This window comes from Panthera leo, chromosome C2 (genome assembly GCF_018350215.1).
Source record: "Panthera leo isolate Ple1 chromosome C2, P.leo_Ple1_pat1.1, whole genome shotgun sequence".
Taxonomy (NCBI): Eukaryota; Metazoa; Chordata; class Mammalia; order Carnivora; family Felidae; genus Panthera; species Panthera leo.
Genome location: NC_056687.1, coordinates 132,772,888 through 132,791,953, shown reverse-complemented (window position 1 = coordinate 132,791,953; position 19,066 = coordinate 132,772,888). Strand labels below are relative to the sequence as shown.

The 19,066-nt window shown below is 40.1% G+C and overlaps 1 protein-coding gene across 4 annotated transcripts in view; it reads left to right on the top strand.

The window, feature by feature from the left end:
- The first annotated feature begins 2,274 nt into the window (after positions 1 to 2,274).
- Positions 2,275 to 19,066, top strand: part of ANKRD28 (ankyrin repeat domain 28) — a 197,848-nt gene continuing 181,056 nt past the window's right edge. For 3 of the 4 annotated variants that reach the window (XM_042903092.1, XM_042903087.1, XM_042903088.1), the window contains exon 1: positions 2,275 to 2,685. Coding sequence is in view for 2 of the 4 variants with exons in the window: in XM_042903087.1 (XP_042759021.1) it covers positions 2,659 to 2,685 (27 nt within the window). In the remaining 2 variants the exon portion in view is untranslated. Of the gene's footprint in view, positions 2,686 to 12,631; positions 12,740 to 19,066 lie in introns of those variants that run through there. The other variant, XM_042903086.1, reaches the window with a different exon arrangement.

Here is a 19,066-nt window from a genome sequence, read left to right as displayed (position 1 = left end):
AAGGGTGGGAACTGAGCTAGATATTAAGCATTCTCTACCAGGAGAGCTCAGAGCTTACCATTTGCAAGACTGTCAAAGATGACACATTATAAAATATTTTCACTAATTATTGTTCATTAGGATTTTCAGGTGAGTTCTGAAAAGTTTCATTAGCTCAACTGTAAAACCTATTAAAATGCACTCTGTCCACAACTTAAATTCATACTCTCAAATGCACTTGTGTTCTCCCAAAAGTTAATCTTTGCCGTGTTGTGAATCAAGTTGCCGTTGTGCTTTTAAATTTTAGAACTTTAACCTGGGGAAGATATTGAGAGTGAAGTTGGGGGAGAAGGGGACATATTAATTCCTGGCTAGACATCCACAGTGCTTAACAGGTTCACGTAGGAATGAGGGTAAATTCTTACACCCCTTGACTAAGAACTATGTTGGGTATAGCCTGTGGGTAATTATTTACAAAGGTGACTTGTAATCACAAAGTAGTCTAGTAATATCATCACACTTTTGTTTTGGAAAATTCAAATGCTTTCACAACCTAACTCATTCACACTCACTGAACTGACAAGGAATGGCTGAATGACAATATCTGCTGAAGTTATTGAAGTATAGGAGAGTGAGATACTGAAAATAATACAAAGCAAGAATAGTTTAGCTTCCTTTTTAGCCTCAGCATGATTGCTACCTCTTAGGAGAATCTTTCCATTTCAAGCAGAAAATATAATTTATGATGAGGATTGTTAATTTTAGATAAGAAATTGTTTCTATGAAATCAAGGCATTGATATGTCATAGAATATTGGAAGGATCATACTATTAATCAGCAGTGTTCTTCATTTTGCACTCTGATATTTTCATTTTCTATGGGGCTAAAGATAAGCTTTTTGTTTTAAGGACAGCATTATTATAAGCTGACAGTCCTGGCATAGGTCCCCTTTTCTCCTGACTGCCACTAGACTCAAATCGATCCTCTAAATACAGTCCGTCCCAAGAGACACAATTGATGTCGGAAAAGAGGACTTTTTTAAACCGAGCCTGACGTCACACATTTGTGCTCTAACCATCTGTACCTTTTATTAACCAGGGGCTGGAGCCGCCCAGGCGGACAGACACAGGCGCACAACAGCCTTCTCCCACACAAGCCTGGAATGGCAACAGTGTGCTGCTGCCTTAGAAAGAAAAGCCGTTTCAGAACTGTGGGGTGGCGTGGGGGTGTGTGTGTGGCAGGGTGAGGGAATCATTTCTCTTCTTCTCCATCCAAGGATGCTATTTATTGGAAATCCAGCACATCTTTTATTATTTTTTTTCAATTGATTTCTCTCGAGTGGGAGGCAAAACCCTTTAGATGCGAGAGAAGAAAAGGAAAAAAAAAATGCAAGCCGGGCAGGAGGATTTTGGAGAACCACAGCTTTGCTTCGGATTGGGACTACAGGCAGAGAAAGACTCCAGCCAGCGTCCACAACCTGTTTGGCCTGCAAAGATGCCGCTGTTCCGCCCCGAGTGCAGCATCGCTCCCCTTCCCCTCCCCCCTCCCTCCGGCTCCGTGCTGCCCCTGGGAGGGCGGCAGCCCCCAAGAGTCACCTCTCACTCCCTGCCGTGCCCAGTCCAAGTCCGGAGGGGCGTGTGCTGGGGAAGAGCACTCCTTCTCCTTCGACGCGCGAGACCCGGGGAGTTTACGCTCCCCTGTAGCCCCCTCCTTCTGGCCTTGCCCACAGTCCCCGAGAGGACAGCAGCCTCCTGGCGAACGCCTCTCCCCCCACTCGTGTGACTCCTTCTTCCTCCCCCAGCCCAGGGGCGCATTCTCACTCTCCCTCCACGTGTGCGTCCGGTTCGCCTCTCTCCCCTCGCAGGAAGGCAGCAGCCCCCAGGTGCCCACCTCTCACGCCCCTTCCGGCCCCTCACCCAGTTCCTTCAGCGTCCTCTAGCTTTGGGGAGCGTCCGCACTCCACCTCCACGTGCGAGCCCAGGGCCGTTACCCCGCTTCCAGATACTCCCCCCCCCACCCCCGCGCCACCTCTAGCCAGGGCTCCGCCCACCGCGCCCGGGGCGCGCGCCCAGGAGTACCTGGCCACCCCTCCCCCGGCTTGGCGCCGCTCCCCTCCCACCTCCCCCGCCCCGCGCGCAGTAGCTCGCAGCCCACCCCTCGCAGCTTCCTTCTCTCCGCCCCCTCCCTCTCCAGGAGGTGGGGGGGGGCAACGAACGGGCGCGGTGGCGTGGCCAATGGGCGCTCGGCTTACTCTGGCCTCTCCCCCGCGCAGCCGCCAATCGCGGCGGGCGGTGGTGGTAATATTGTGGAGTGGAGTTTGGATGCCGCCGCTGCCGCGGGCTGGAGCGGCGCGGCCGCGGGGGCTGCCAGGGTATTTCGGGAAGGGGGCGTGAGGAGGCGGCGGCTGCGGCGGTGGGCGGCTGTGGCTGCGGCAGCGTGTGGAGGCAGCTGAGAGAAAGAGAAAGAAAGGAAAGAAGAGGGCGGGGGAGTACTCAGGAGGAGGCGGGACCGACCGGGCTCCTTACCTCTCGGTAGCGGCGGCGGGCGGCCCGGGAGGCGGCACCGCCCCCTGCCCGCGGACTCCTCAGCGCAGCCAGCCGCGGACCCGCTGGCTCCGGGCAGCGACCGAAGCTACGGGGGCGGAAGCGGTGGGCCGGGGCGGCGGCGGAGGCGACCGCCATGGCGTTCCTCAAACTCCGTGACCAGGTAGGTGAGGGGCGGCGGGGCGGGATCGCGCCGACCGGAGAGGAAGGAAGGGAGGGAGGGCGGCGGGCCAGCTGTGTGGGCCGCCCGGGCGCCCGCTCGGCGGGGTGGGTGCGAGGGAGGCGGGGTGCCGCCCCGGGGACTAGCGCGCTGAGGCCGGGCCGGGGACCGCGGGCGACCCTCCTGTCAGCGAAGCACCGGCCGGGTGAAGCCCACGTGCGGCTGGGGGGCTCGCCGCCGTCTCCGGTCGCCGCCGCGTGAGGGGCGGGTCCCGCGCTGGCCGCCTAGGCGCCCGCGCCCGGCGCGCTGCCGGGTGTGCACCTCCTCTCTCCTGCCAGGTGAGGCTCGGGCCTAACAGGTGGCTTTCCGCTGCCGGGCGGGAGCGGTGCTGGCGGCCGTGACCTTAGGTCACGACCTTGCTCGCCTGTTTGCTTCGCCGGATAGTTTGAGGCACGCTCTCTCCGGGTTAAAGTCGGTTGATTCTGCTTCGGGACTAGCTATTCAACCTGCAAGTTCCTAGACTTGTTTTTTTTTGACATTTTGTGCACCATTTTGGTTACTTTTCTTGACTTACGAAGAGCTGGTCGAAGAATACCTGAAGTGCCGAAAAGAGTAGTGACTCTTTCGCACTGAAGAAAAAAATTGTGTCTAGGAACGAAATGGCAACTATATCAGAATGATTTGTACACCTGAAAATATGGAAATAAGGGTAAGAAGGCTTTCAGGCGGTGCAGAGGCTTCCAAACATTTGTGTCTCTTTAAGGAGAGGGAAATTAACGTATGAAATTTACCGAGAGGCAGTAGACGTAATAGTGCTGAGAATTTATTTTTGCCATTTTTTTTTTTTTTTTTTGAACAGAAGGTACTGGGCAGATTTGAAGGGAAAGTAACTTACATATATTGGGAAACTGTTCTTAAAGTGAGTACCCCTTTTTCAGAAACAATGAGGAAAAACTTGAGATGTCTTTTTTTTTTTTTTTTTTTTTTAATTTTTTTTTTTCAACGTTTTTTATTTTATTTTTGGGACAGAGAGAGACAGAGCATGAACGGGGGAGGGGCAGAGAGAGAGGGAGACACAGAATCGGAAACAGGCTCCAGGCTCTGAGCCATCAGCCCAGAGCCTGACGCGGGGCTCGAACTCACAGACCGCGAGATCGTGACCTGGCTGAAGTCGGACGCTTAACCGACTGCGCCACCCAGGCGCCCCGAGATGTCTTTTTTAATATAATCTCTTAGTGAATACTGTGCCTTAAATTCTGAATCTTGGTATCATGAATTCTCATTTCATAAGTGAATTTTGTTTTCTTTTTTAGGCCGTTGGCTTAACGCGTGTATCATTGGGTATCAGGAAGGTTTTAGCTGGTGTTAGCAGCGTCAGGAATGATACTTTGAAAAACTCTCCTGTTCAGTGAAGTTTATACATTGTATTTCAAGTGATAGAATAGCATTGTCCATTATGATAGCTACTAGCCTACCTGTGGCAACATAAGTTTTAATTAGTTAAAATTAAATAAAATAAAAAGTCCATTACTCTTAGTCTTGGCAGCCACATTTCAAGTGCTTGGTAGCCACATGTGGTTATTGACTGTGGTATTGGACAGCACAGATACAGAACATTTATATCATCAGAAAGTTCTATGGGATAGCACTGTTGAAGAATAACAGGTAAAACATAACTAATTCCTGTATAATCAAGTCATGATATACTCTTAAAGGTGTAAAATTCAAGATCTAGATTCTCTAATCTTTACCAATCTAATGGCACTTTGTGCTTCCCTAGGTTATAGTTGAAGTAATGATTGATTTTTATTTTGTTTCTAGTCCTCCTTTTTGAAAACGTTACTTCTGCGATTTGGATCATAGCGTGCATTAGGAATTTGGTGCACTTTTAGGAGATTATCTCATTTTATTCACCATCAGGTTTAAACAGAAACAAGATTATGTTTTCAGATTGACATAAAGTCTACTTGCACCTTTGCATTTGTGTATTTAGGAATTGGAATTATGAAATAATTGTGATGCTTCTCCAGTTTTATATAGCATCTGTTAATACTCAGTGGTGGTGATGATATGTAAAATGTCACCTGTAAACTTAAGGCTACTTGGACAAGTTAATGAAGTGACATAGCTCAGACGGGAAGAACGTTGAGGTTTACCTCTAAACTACAAAGTAATTGACTCATCTGGTCTCTCTTTTGGAAGACTTTGAGAAATGAGTTTGATTTGCCTATTTCAAAGGGAATAGCTGCTTTTATAAGTCATCTTGTATGTTGATATTTTATTGGCTATTAGAAATGAGAGTAAAAATGAAATGGAATACAAATATAATTTTAACCTACATGAAAAACAGTTCAGGTAGATGAATTATTTTATTTGGGGAAAAGGAGCTGACAGTGTAGATAAGTACACATAATTTTAAAGCTGGAAGATACTTAACCTAGCATTTAACTCCGTCCTCATTTACATTTGGGATAGGAAATAGTTCAACCTACTTTTTTTCTATTATTGCCATATTTACCTTGTATTTTGTTCTAGCTCTGCAAATACAACTATTATAAATAGAACCTATTAATGGATAGGAGTTGTTCTTTGTGTGCATAAGCATCAGGTGGGTTCTAGATGGTTTAAATATAAAATCAGTGATTAAATAAAGCAGTTTGTTTTCATGTCCGGTAAATCTGGATAAGACAGCTTTCCCCCTTTCCATGGCAATACCTAATATGGGGGTAAGAACAGGATTGAGTTTTCAGTTGGACATCAAATCTGATTGTACCATTGCATTCATGAATTGCAATTATGAAGCAATTGGGATGCTACTCTGGTTTTATATAGTATCTGTTAATACTCACTGTAGTGATAATATGTGAAATGTCACCTGTGAACTTTAGGATATTTGGACAAGAACTTGGACTAGTGCATTATTCTTTGTTAGTAGATGAAAATAATTTTTAATTGTAAATGAGGCGAAAATTGTTTTCTCTTTGAGGACTAGAAACATGAACTGTCCCCTCGATTTTTTTCACATTAAAGTGTTTATACAGCATGAATCTCTTACAATTGTAGGATTATATTCAACAGGTATCACTATCCAGATTTTTATCTTTGCAGTTAGCAAAAATGTAATCATATGATTATATTTAAATTAAAAAAATATATTTTTCAGCTTTATTGAAATATTGACATATAACATGTAAGTTAAAGGTGTACAGTGTGATGTTTTGATACATACATATAATGCAAAAGGAATACATAATAAGGTTAGTTAACACCTCCGTCCCCTCCCACAATTACTTTGTGTGTGTGTGTGTGTGTGTGGAGATAAGGTCTACTTTCTTCACAGCTTTGAAGTTTGTGTGTGTGTGTGTATGCATACATGCATGCACATATATATAATGCAGTATTGTTAATTGTAGTTGCTTGCTGTACGTTAGATCCCTAGAACTTCTTTATAGCTGGAAATTTGTACCTTTTGGCCAATTACATAATTACATTTTAATTTATCAGCAATTACATTTTAATTTATCAGAAATGATTCATAGTCTGCCCTCATAAGAGAGAGAAGACTGTCTTTGTTCAGACTGTGTAGGGTAACAAACTCACAATTGGGAAGCTAAATGGTAACTGGTCCTGGCTTTAGCACCTAGAAGATAGTAGGGAGTGATGGCGATCATGGCAGATAGGAGCAGGTATATTAGCTGCTGCTTATTAGCTCCAGGAGATTGTTACTGTGCAGGTGTGCCTAGTATTTTTAAAATTCCAATTTTCTTTAAGAAGTTAGAGATCCAGATACTTATGAAAAAAATCTCTCTATAAGTATTGGTAGGTAAGTTGGTAGTTACCATTGATTAAAAAGTTAAAGCTGTAGTTTTACAAATAGGCTGGTAGGGGACGAGTTTGTAATCATGAGTTTAGCTTAGCTTGAGAAAACAAACTACAAAATAAGATTCTTATTTTAAAAGAGCAGTTTTCTTTCAGATAAAGTAGTTAGAATGGTCATAAACTTAAAAAAAATAAGATGTAATGCATATACCATAAAAGTCATCCTTTAAAGTGTACATTTCAACCAAAGCAATTTCGAGGGGGGGAAAAAAAAAGGCTGGAGGTATCACAATCCCAGATTCAAGATGCACTGCACAGCTGTAATAACCAAAACAGTATGATACTGTCACAAAAGTAGATACATAGATCAATGGAACAGAATAGAGAGCCCAGAAATAAACACTTGCTTATTTGGTCAATTACCATATGACAAAGGTGGCAAGAATATACAATGGGTAAAAGACAAACAACAACAACAACAAACAAAACAAACAAAAAAACAGAAAAGGCAACCTACTGAATGGGAGAAGATATTTTCAAATGATATATCTAATAAGGGGTTAATATCTAAAATATATGGAGAATTTACACAATTCAGCATTGGGGAAACATCATAATCTGATTAAAACATGGACAGAGGACCTAGGTAGACATTTTTCCAAAGAAATACAGATGGCCAACAGATACAAGCAAAGATACTACACATCACTCATCATCAGGGAAATACAAATTTAAAAAAACAGTGAGATATCACCTAACACCTGTCAAAATGGCTAGAATCAAAAAGAAAAGAAACAAGTGTTGGTGAGGATGTGGAGAAAAAGGTGTGCTGGGAACGTAAATCGGTGTAGCTACTGTGGGAAACTGTATAGAGGCTCCTCAAACACACACACACACACACAGGAATATTAGTCAGACATAATAAAAGAACAAGATCTTGCCATTTGCAGCAACATGGGTATACCTCGAGGGTATTATGGTAAGTAAAATAAGTAGGCAAAAGACAAATACCATATGAATTTCACTTACATGTGAAATCTGAAACAACCAAGCAAACAAAAATCTGAAACAGTCCCATAAGTAATAGGTGGTTGCCTGAGGGGAACGGAGTGGGGGATGGGCTAAAGGGGATGAAGGAAGTAGGAGCTACAAGCTTCCAGTTACAGAATGCATAAGCTACAGGGATTTTCATACAGTATAAGAAATACAGTCAGTAGTATATAATAGTATCATATCACAGTACCATCATTGTAATGGTAGCTGCACTTGTGATGATCATAGCATAATGAATAGAGTTGTTGAGTTGCTGTGCTGTATATCTGAAACCAGTGTAACATTGTGTGTCAGCTGTACTTCAATTTTAAAAAAACATTCAGTAAGTAACACCCCCAGAAAAGTGTGCAATTCAGTAGATTTTAGTATAGTTGCAAAATTGTGTAGCCATTAGCAGTTACTCCCCATTTTCCCTTACCTCTAGCCCCTGGGGAGTGCTGATTTACTACTTTCTGTCTTTATGAAGTTGCCTATTCTGGATATTCATACAAATGAAATTATACAACATGTGACTTTTTATGTCTGACTTCTTTTACTTAGTATAATATCTTTAAGGTCATCCATTCATGTAGTATGAATCAGTTCATAAAATTTTTATCATATTAAAGAGTTTCTTTTAAAAATTTCTATACTTTTATGTTGTTTTATTGCTTCTTGTAGTGTGCACATGTATAATCTGGGATGTTTCTATTTTCTGAATTTGTTTTAAAACTGGAGTTAGACTTTGTTTACAGTAGCACTAAAGGATAATAGTTTTTATATTTGGATTATTTTTGTGTAGGAGCCATCTTTGTGTTCTCTTTTGGGTTAATGGTCATTAGGTAAGGATTCTTGTTATGTTGAAGGGTTTTTTTTTTTTTTTTTTTGAGCAGGGTTAGCATATATCAATAAATAGATATTGAATGGGTGAGAATAATTTGACTGCTGTTTTGGATAGTTAGTATGCTCTCACTTGATCAAGTATCTACTTAGGGTAGAGCATTTTTTGACCTTTCAGTAGAAAAAGAAAGATCCTAAAAAAAACTTATAATTAGGGGTACAGAATATGTGAAATGCATGAAAAACACTGAATGCTTATATATCCAAGTATTCTCTATTGAGTGTTCCCTTGCTTTGTGTTGGAGACTTTGGGGCACACAAAGGTACAGTAGCCACCATCTCTGCCCTTAAAAGTCTTATTGGCTAGAAAAGGAGAAATGATACATAAATGCACAGTATCTGAAACACTTCACCTGAAAGGGTTTGTAGAGGTTGAAGAAAGCATATGGAGCATGTTATTTGGACATGTATCTAACAGTTAAAAAGTAAGTGTTTCTTGTGTTTACTGGGTTTTTGATGCCTTGTACAGTAATAGAACATGTAAAGTTGTAGAACATAAAAGATGTAGATAACATGTTTCAGAATTCAGAAAGGATTAGGTGATCTGGTTGTAGGTGGAAGGAAACTTTTATGGCAAGGGAAGTATTTGAGGTTCACAGGAAGGATTTGTTGAAAGCAAATACTTTGAAGGAAAGCAACAAGAGAGAGCTATGAAGACAGGCCAAAAAAAGAATACAGTATATCTATCTATGCTGGGGTACTGAGGAGATAGATCTGATTGGTGTGGGTAGTTGGAAAGGATGGGAGGTAGATCAGCTAAACTAACAGTGACTACATTGTGAAGTACTTTGAATACAAGATATTAAGAAGTTTGGACTTGATTGGTAGTTGAGGGAAGTTCTAATAGGTGGGCTTTCTTAATCTAAGGTCTGTGAAGGGCTTCTGGAGGAATATGCATATATGTACTTAAGAGGTGTCATAACTTTTATTAGAACCTGTGAGGAGTCCACAACACCCACAAGTTAAATAGCCACTATGTTATGGGTTTTAGAAGAGTGGATTACAGAAGACAAACAGGAACACCCAAGACCAGTTAGGTGGCTACTGCTATCATTCAGAACATATGTAAAACATTTTAGTGCAAGCCAAGCACATTAAGTAATAAGCAGAAGTTTGAATGGGAATGAGTATATCTTTAAAGGATCCTCATAGCTATATTAATGGCTCACTTAAGTATACAATTAAGAGTGTCTTATATGACACCTGACAGTTTTTTGTTGCATAGTTCCACTAGGGTAAATTAAATATGAAAATGCAATTAATGTTGATTATGGTAGTAAAAAAGAGCAGATAATCCAAGTGGTTAAATTTGGGTTGTATTAGGTTTTCTTTCCAGTATTGTATCTTATTTCCTTTTTATTTTTCTAGTCTAATGTAAAATTAGTATTCAGTGAATACACTCAGCCTGGGTTGAAGTGAGACGCTCATGGAGACAGTTTTGTGCCTGGGAAGAATATATTAGGGTAAAGTCTTTTTGTTCTGGAGATTGTATTCTGTGGACAGTTCACATCAAACACACACAGTGATACTGAATCATATAGTTATACAGTGCTTCTCATTTAAAGCAAATATTAATGAAATCTCCAGTTACTTTAACCAGTAATGTTTTAAAATGTAACGGTACATTGGTATACAATGGTTAAAGGTACTCAAATACTTCAAGTTTAATTTCTACTCCTGCTCCTTGGTCCCAGTTCTTAGTTAAGTGATTCATCCACCTTCCTTATATGATACTGGTTTTTTAAAAAAGGATTCTTCTGGATGCACCTGGGTGGCTCAGTCGGTTGAGTATACAACTCTTGATTTTGGCTCAAGTCATGATCCCAGGTTTGGGTGATTGAGCCTTGTGTCAGGCTGAGCGTGGAGCTTGCTTGGGATTCTCTCTCTCTTTCCCTCAACCCCTCCCCCCACTTGTGTGCATGCTCACTCTCTCTTTAAAAACAAAAATTAACATTAAAATTGAAAAGAATGAAGAATTCTTCTCTGTGTATACTGATTGGCATGCAAGGCAAAGTCTGGGTAGAACTACTACTCCCACAACTTTAGTGAAAAGTTCACTTTGCCTAGTAAATTTAAGTTCAACTTCTTAATTGGTGATGGTTTATTTAAATTTATTATAAACTTAAAGGTATATCTTTTCTACTCTTAAGGATTTAAGAACACAGATAATATTAAAACATACAGCATGTGACAGTTAAAATATTTAAAAAGGAAAATCAGAAAGCAGTTGCTTATGAAATATCTACTTGTTCAGAAGCCTAGAATGAGAATTATTATAGTTTATTACTACATTTAACTTTATTTCTTGTTACCTAAGGTACCAGCCCCCCCCCCCCCCCCCGCTTTGTATCTTATAATAGGAAGTATAAATTAGTCTGGAGAGGCAGCCTTTTCTCTTGCATCATTTTCTGGATTAAAAAGTTTGATAGCCTTTTCTTTTTTAAACAGCTTTACTGCAATATAATTCACACCAATTTAAGTTGTACAGTTCGGTGATTTTTAGTATATTCACAGAGCTGTATAAGCATCACCTCAATCAATTTTAGATCATTTCTAGTCATACTGAAAAGAAACCTCTTATCCCTAAACTATCATTCCCTCAACCCCCCATCCTTCGTAGCCATAGACAACTGCTAGTCTGTCTATTTTCTGTCTCTATATATTTACCTATTTTAGTTAGCATGTTTGTAAGGCTCATCTGTATTGTAGCATGTGTCAGTATTTTTATTGCTGAATAATATAATATTACATTGTATCATACCACGTTTTACCTATCCATTCAGTAGTTAATAGGCACTTGGATTATTCTCACTTTTTGGCTAGTATGAATGATACTGCGAGAACATTTGTGTACAAATGTTTTTATGTGGACAAAAGTTTTCATTTCTCTTGGTGCTTAGAATGGACTAGTTGGGTCATATGGGAACTCTATAGCCTTTTAAGGAACTGCCAGACCATTTTCCAAGAGTGGCTGCACCATTTTACATTCCCACCAGCAGTGCATGAGGGTTCCAGTTTCTCCATATCCTCAATAATGCTTATTATTGTTTATCTTCTTTCATTGTTTAGTCATGGTATCTCCTTGTGGTTTTGATTTGTATTTCCCTGATGGCTAATAATGTTGGGCATCTTTTCATCATAGCCTTTGCCCAGTTTTTTAAATTGGGCTATTTGTCTTTTTATTGTTGAGTTGGAGTTCTTTAAATATTTTAGATACAAGTCCCTTATCAGATATATGATTTGCAAAAAATTTCTCCCATTCTGTAGGCTGTCTTTCTGCTTGCTTGTTAGTATTCTTTGAAGCACAAAAGCTTTTAATTATGAAGTCCAACTTGTCTGATTCATAGGGTTTTGACTAGGGAGCCTACGTGGGTAGGGTATGCAAGAAGAGGAGTTGGCTTGAGGGTGAGATGAATTCAGTTTTATATACGTTTAGGTCCTAGTAGAACAGTTAATTGGGAAAGTTGTTATAGGAGGCAGTTAAATGTGAGGCTGGGCTCAGAGAAAAGTGTTTTCAGTAGTAATAGAGGTGAATGAGATCACTTAATGGGAAAAGTTCATGGCCTAGGAGAGTATAATGGGGAATATGGAATGCGTGGAGGAAAGGAAGCCTGAGAAGAAGCTACCAGAGTTAGGAAGAGAGCCTTGAGAGACTGATCACAGGCTAGAGGAGGGAGGAATTTCCCAAGTTGTACCTGTGTTGTTCTCTTAGGCACAAAGTCTCGATTTTTTCATCACTTTTCAGGTTTCTTTTTATCCAGCACATTGTTGTAAACTTTCCGTGGAAATATTTTTCCTATTTGCCCCAATTTGTTTACTTCCTAAGCCAGTAATTCCTAAGTTGGGCATACATCAAAATCAGTTGGCCAGCTTTAATACAGGATTTTAGTGTCCTACTAGACATACTGAATAAGAATCACCTGGGGTAATGTCCCAGAATCTATATTGTAAAACCTCTTAAGGTAAAAAGAGTGGTTTGCTCTTCACCAAGCTTGTTTCCTTTTCTCTTGGATCCCAGCTAACTTATATTTTCCAGCCCCTCTTGCATTTGGGATGGCCATATGATTGAGATATGGCCATAGGAAATTAAGCAGAAGTGTTGAGTGTTTCTTCAGACCTGGCAAATACAAACCTTTCTTGAACAATCCTCTCTTCTCTCTTCTCCTCTCTCCTGCTGGCTGGGTGTTGTCTGCCAAAGCAACTTTGGAATTGATGGGTCCAAGGATGCTGAACTTCTGTCAGCCTGGGTCATCTCCAGCCTCCTCATGCCCACAGCTGATCATTAACATGGATTTTTGGACTTCATGTAAGCATGAAATAAAAATAAGCTATTATGTCACACTTTGGGATTTATCTATTATAACATCCATTGTTACTTTAGTCAGTATACCTCCTTAGCTTATTAACCACAAATTCTGTTTTGGGATCCATTGCCCTTGGTTTATACTGTTTTGCATTTTAAAACTCATTTATATGGTAAGTTAGTCTTCAGCTATTGACTTCCAGACCTTATACATTAATATTGTGTTTTCTTTGTAAAAATTTTCATGGAAATGATTATAATTAACATCCTGATTATTTTATTATCTAACAAACATTTGTATGCCTGCTATGTGCTGGCCCTTGATACTAGGGATACAGCTGTGTATAAAACATGGTCTCTGTCTTCTAGTATGGGATAAGATGGAATTAGATAAGGGCAATTATCTTACGTGTGCTTTGAGAGCATCAAGGGAGAAACGGCAGATTGAACCCAGTTGTGGAGTTGGGGGTCCTCAAAGTTATTTTAATGGGATTTTGTTTACCTATGTTCCTTTTGTAATCTTGTTCTCTCTTCTTGTTGGTAGATAAGAGCCATACATAGCCTATATAAAATATCCTTTTAGAGGAACAAATAATACAAGTCAATTTTGGTAGGTTTGTGTTACATGTGGGTATTTTATTTGAGTGTATATTTTTTCTTTCCTTTTTTTTTCAATTTTCTTTAATGTTTGTCAGTTTTTGAGAGAAAGAGAGACAGAGTGTGAGCAGGGGAGGGGCAGAGAGAGGGAGACACAGAATCTGAAGCAAGCTCCAGGTTCTAAGTGGTCAGCACAGAGCCCATGCAGGGCTTGAACTCCTGAATTGCGAGATAAGACCTGAGCCAAAGTCAGATGCTTAACTGAGTGAGCCACCCACCCAGGTGCCCTTTTCTTTTCTTCTTTCTTTCTTTCTTTCTTTCTTTCTTTCTTTCTTTCTTTTTAAGTTTATTTAGTTTGAGAGAGAGACAGTGTGAATATGGTAGGGGCAGGGAAAGAAAAGAGGGAGAGAGAGAATCCCAAGAAGCCTCCACACTGCCAGTGCAGAGCCTGACTCGGGGCTTGAACCCATGAAACTGTGAGATCCTGACCTGAGCTGCGACCAAGAGCCAGATGCTTAACCTTAGACTGAGCCATCCAGGCACCCCATGTGTATATATATTTTCTTAATCTCTACCACCAGGAAAGAATAGAATACTTTATTTAGAGAACTGCAAATCTTAGTCTTGATGCAGATTATATTGTTAAACTTTTCCTGGAGTTAACTAAAGTTGTTTTTTTTTTTGTTGTTGTTTTTTGCTTTGTCTTGTTCTTAAAGAAATACTATATGTTGTCTTTTTGAGGGAACTTTCTGATTAGAAATGGTGAAAGTCAGAAAGGACCTACTTACTATTAGTGTTGTATTCTTATTAGTGTAAATTAGGAAAAAGTCAGATAATTCAAACAGGACTTTGAAAGAGTGTGTGTGTGTGTGTGTGTGTGTGTGTGTGTGTAAATAGGTAAACAAGAGCCTTCTATATTGACTAGTTCTCTGAATGGTGAGAGACTTCCTCCAGTTTTTGAAAGCTTACATGCTAGGCAGTGTGTAGTTCCAAAGTGTTACACTGGGTCATGCCAAGGGTGAGAAGAGTGTCTCTGGGAGAACTAAAAACAGCTAGGCAAGCAACGACCACGTCCTGAAGAAAAGGAGTTGAACTTGAGGGTTGAAAACACCTGGTTTTTAAGGGATGTAAAAGCAAACTGCAGCATCAGGAGTGAGCAGTGGAGTTGAAATCAGATGAATAGATCAGAATAGCATATGTAGTATTTATCATGTAGATCCAATAAGTAGCCTAATCCAGGGTATGGGCAGGTAGTTAACAACTAGCATGTCTGTTAGAGCTTGAATGATTCATACAGAGAAGATGTCTGAAATCAAAGGACTTCAATAGATGAAGCCAAAGGGCTATAACCTTTCAGACCTTCTCATTTGATACTGTAGCAGGGACAGAGAGAAGGAACCTGGTAGGAGTATTTCCCAATTTAGAAACATCAAAAGGTGTAAGTGAATACAGTATAGATGTACTATAGAAATGTTCTGGAACATTGTATACATGTTAAATAATGGTTAATCCACTCATTTAATAGTGAGCAACTTTTCAAGGCACCTGGGTGGCTCAGTCAGTTCAGCGTCTGACTCTTGATTTTGGCTCAGGTCATGATCTCATGGTTCTTGGGTTCGAACCCCACATCGGGCTCTGCGCTGAAAGTGTGGAGCCTGCCTGGGATTCTCTGTCTCTCCCTCTCTCTCTGCCTCTCCTCTGTTCACACACACACACTCTCTCTCAAAATAAATAAACATTAAAAAATTTTTTTAAGAGAGTAACTTTTCTATTTTAATGAAACTTAGGGTAAATTACTTTAAATACAGAGTCTGTTAATAAAACAAATTATCCTTCAGTTTATCTTTTACCATAAAGCTGAAATTGTATATATCTCCTTAAGTTTAGACATACTGGCTGTTCAGCTATTATAGATGGTCAGTAACACATGGATTATTTTGGATGTCCTGGTGCATTATTGGCTTTAGAAACTCCTTTGTTTTGGCTGTTGAATTACTGCTTTTAAAATGTCACTAAACAACCTATTTGTATTTTCTTTTCCTTACCAGCAATTTCTACTTTTTAAGACTTCTATTAGACTATAACATTCCATTATGAAGTCAAATGAACTTTTTTACCAGCTCACCTTGTAGTTTCTTCAGCATCTTGGAGCCACAGTTTTGAACATGGAATTTCTTTTCTCTGACTACAGCAGCTTCTTTCGTTGTTGGTTCTCTTACTTCCTCACCCTAGTGAACCTGAGCTTTGCTGTATTGGAACCTGCTTTACCTAGTCCACTGGGTTTGATTTGGCCACAAACTGGCCTAATGAGAAGCTTTGACCTCCTGGTTTGAGCAGTACTGGTTAGGGTAGTGTTTTCTGAAGCATGGGACAACTTTTACTTGAGATTTATTGTGGGTGACCTGTCTACTTTGATTGCCAGATGTTGACTGATGCTTCCTTGGTTCCAATCCAGACTCATGAGTATTTCCTGGTATCCTGCTTCGTTCTCACTTTCCTCTTGCCTATTCGGAAATCTCCCAGCTCACTCCATTGCAGCCTTTCGTGGTAACTGTTCTGTAGGTTTCATTTTGTCCTCTTCAACACGCTTCCCTCCTCCCTTCAACTATCACCCCATTCCTAACCATCTTGCTGCTTTCATTTCTGTTTTTCCACCTCTACCTCCTTTCTTTTAATCCTTTTTGACCCTGCCTCTTGAACCTCAACTACAAACTTACAGTCTCTTCCTCTTCGTCTGTCTTCTGCCTTTTACAACTTGTCCATTTTTCCCCCTCCCACACCCTTCTCAGGCTGGATCCTTTCCTCAGCAAGCCTTGTTTCTCAGTGGGAACTTTCCCTGCAGTTTCTTCCCTTAATGCTGTTATCATGTCAGTCTTATGTCCTGTCCTCTAGGTTTTATACTCCTGTCTTTAGCCCCAGTGTCACCTTTTACCTTGTAGCTCCATTCTTCCCTGCAGCTGTGTCAGGCAAGGGAAGCAAATGACTTTAAGAAAAATGTTAAGTAAATAATAGTGGATGTCACCATGCATGGATACGGCAAACACTGATGATAATCTTAATTGAATGTCTGAAATGGTAGAATACATGCTTTTAATTCTGGCTCATTAATTTATCACCTCTGTGACCTTGGGCCAGTTATTTCACTTGAATTTGAGCTTTCTCACCTAAAAAGGGAGATAATAGTGTCTGTCTCACAGAGTTAATGAATTAAGATGAGAGTGTATAAAAACTCTAATACATAGTTAGTATTTGCTAAATGGTAGCTACTATTGTACTGAAGATGACTTTGGCTTGAGTGATCTGGGCAGCTCTACCTTTGTCTTACTGTGTGATGACCTCGGGCAAAGAAGCTAAATCTGAGCCTGAGTTTGGTTGGTTGGTTGTTTTAACATCTTTTTTGAGATATAATTGACATACCACAAAATACACCCATTTAAAATATACAGAGCAGTGTTGTTTTTTCTTTCTTTTTTTTTAAGTAAATTCACAGGGTTGTGCAACCATCACTGTAGTCTTAATTTTTTAACATTTTTGTCGCCTCAGAAAGAAGCCCCATACCCAGCAGTCACCCCATTCCTCCTAAATCCCCACCTACTCCCTTCCCCCTGCCCTGCCCTGCCCTTCCCTTAGTCTTAGGCAACCACTAATCTCCTTTCTGTTTATATGCATTTGCTTATTCTGGACACTTGATATAAATAGAGTCATAAAATATGTTATCTGTTATGATTGGCTTCTTTCATTTATAAGGTTTTCAAGTTCATTCATACTGTAGCACGTATCAGAAGTTCATTTCTTTTTATTGCTGTATTGGGTTGTTTCTACTTTCTGAATGAAGTAAAATGGCATGGCGATATCTTCATTTAATTGTGAGAATTGTGGGTATGTTGATAAAGCATGTAGTATGTAGTAGCTCAATTAATGATCTCTTAACCAAACAACTTAAATTCCTGTATTCCCTTGACTTTCTCAGTCAACTAATCAATTACTTCTACAATATATATTCTCTTATTTTAGCTTTGGGACCACTAAAATTGGTGAGGAAAGTAAGGAACCCAAGTTGAATACACTCCAGTTTGCTGATATCTAACTTCAGTTGCACCTTCAAAGCTGCTTAATCCTTATCATTTCTTTTCTGTGTCCATTAATCTTCATTTCTAACTTCTCCATTTTAACACATAGTTGTGTCTCCTAATTTACTAAGAGAAGTCTCCTTACCCATGGAAGCTTTCTTATGGATCTCCTTCCTTATTGCACATGCTTTATTTCTGCACTTTGCTTTTTCCCCTCTATCTTCTTTTTCTTATTTTGGCTGAGAGAAATGAATATACGTTTTTCTTTCTCAGAGCATTTTTTTCTGCTGTAATCCTAGTCATATCCTCATCTGTGATTTAAATGTATTATTTCTTATTTTTTCATATTTTTTCACTTTCTCTCCCTGCTCTCACACATTGCTATATATTGGTGTCTGGATGGACACTACCTGTTAATCAAGATTCTAATACTCAGATTGTGCAAAACCAAGTAAGCAATACCCCTTGTAGAATTCGGCCTTAACAAGTGTTACTTATGTTTGAGTATGCCATATGTTATAATATAACTTTTAAAATATTGCTTACTTCATTGTAAAGCAGTAAGTCAAGGTCATTTGAGTTGAAATTTTTTGATTAGAATAGTGAAAACATTTTCCTTTTCATTGTCCTTTGTTAAGGTTAATTACATGTAATGTTTTAGAAAGAGTATCCTTTTATTATTATTCCTGGAGACAAATCTGACCCACCCTTCAGGTAGTCTTCTCTCTGAACCACATTGATTGTAAAATGTGCTGATTTTGTATAATTGTCATTGGTTCCACATTCCTGTGTCCCTAAGCACCCTGTTGGAAAATCTTCCTTTTTACCCAATTCAGTTCTCTCCAGCTATAATTCAGTCATTTTTTGTTCTGTTGTCTATAGTAAGGATCCTGTGTGGCTGATCAACCTTTCAAGTTGGATTCAAGGACCTGGCAATTGGTTAGACCAGTGGTTCCTTTTTTAAAAACAATTTTAAGGTATAATTTACATACTATAAAATTCATCTGTTTTAAGAGCACAGTTCAGTTCTTTTAGTAAATTTAAAGAGTTTGCACTCAGCACCACAATCCAGTTTTAGAACATTTCCATCACCCAAAAAGATACCTGTTTTGGAAAACATCAGTTCTTCTCCTAGTGTTGCTCTCTTATTCTCATACCATTACCACACTTGTCACACTAATGACACCAGATGGGTGTCCTACAATTCAACTCAATTTTGACACTGTTGACCTGGAGAAAGCATCAGATTCCATAGGTTAAGGACTTAGTCCCACAAGACGCCCCCCCCCCCCTTCCCCTACTGATGGCAGTTGCAAATCCAGGTTATCACCTGTGCTTCTGACTGACTATAAATTGTAAGTTCCCAAGTAATTTGTTAGAGTGGCTCACAGAACTCAAAGAAACATTTTACTAGCTAGATTACTGGTTTATTACAAAAGGATATAACTAAGAAACAGCCAGATGGAAGAGATGCATAGGGCAAGGTATGTGGGAAGGGGCATGGAGCCTCTGTGCTCTCTGGGTATGCCACTCTCCCCCAATCTTAATGTGTTCACCAACCTAGAAGCTCTCTGAACCCCATCCTTTTGGCTTTTAATGGAGGCTTTGTTACATGGGCACAATTGACTAAATCATTGATGATTGAATTTCCAGCCCCTCTCTC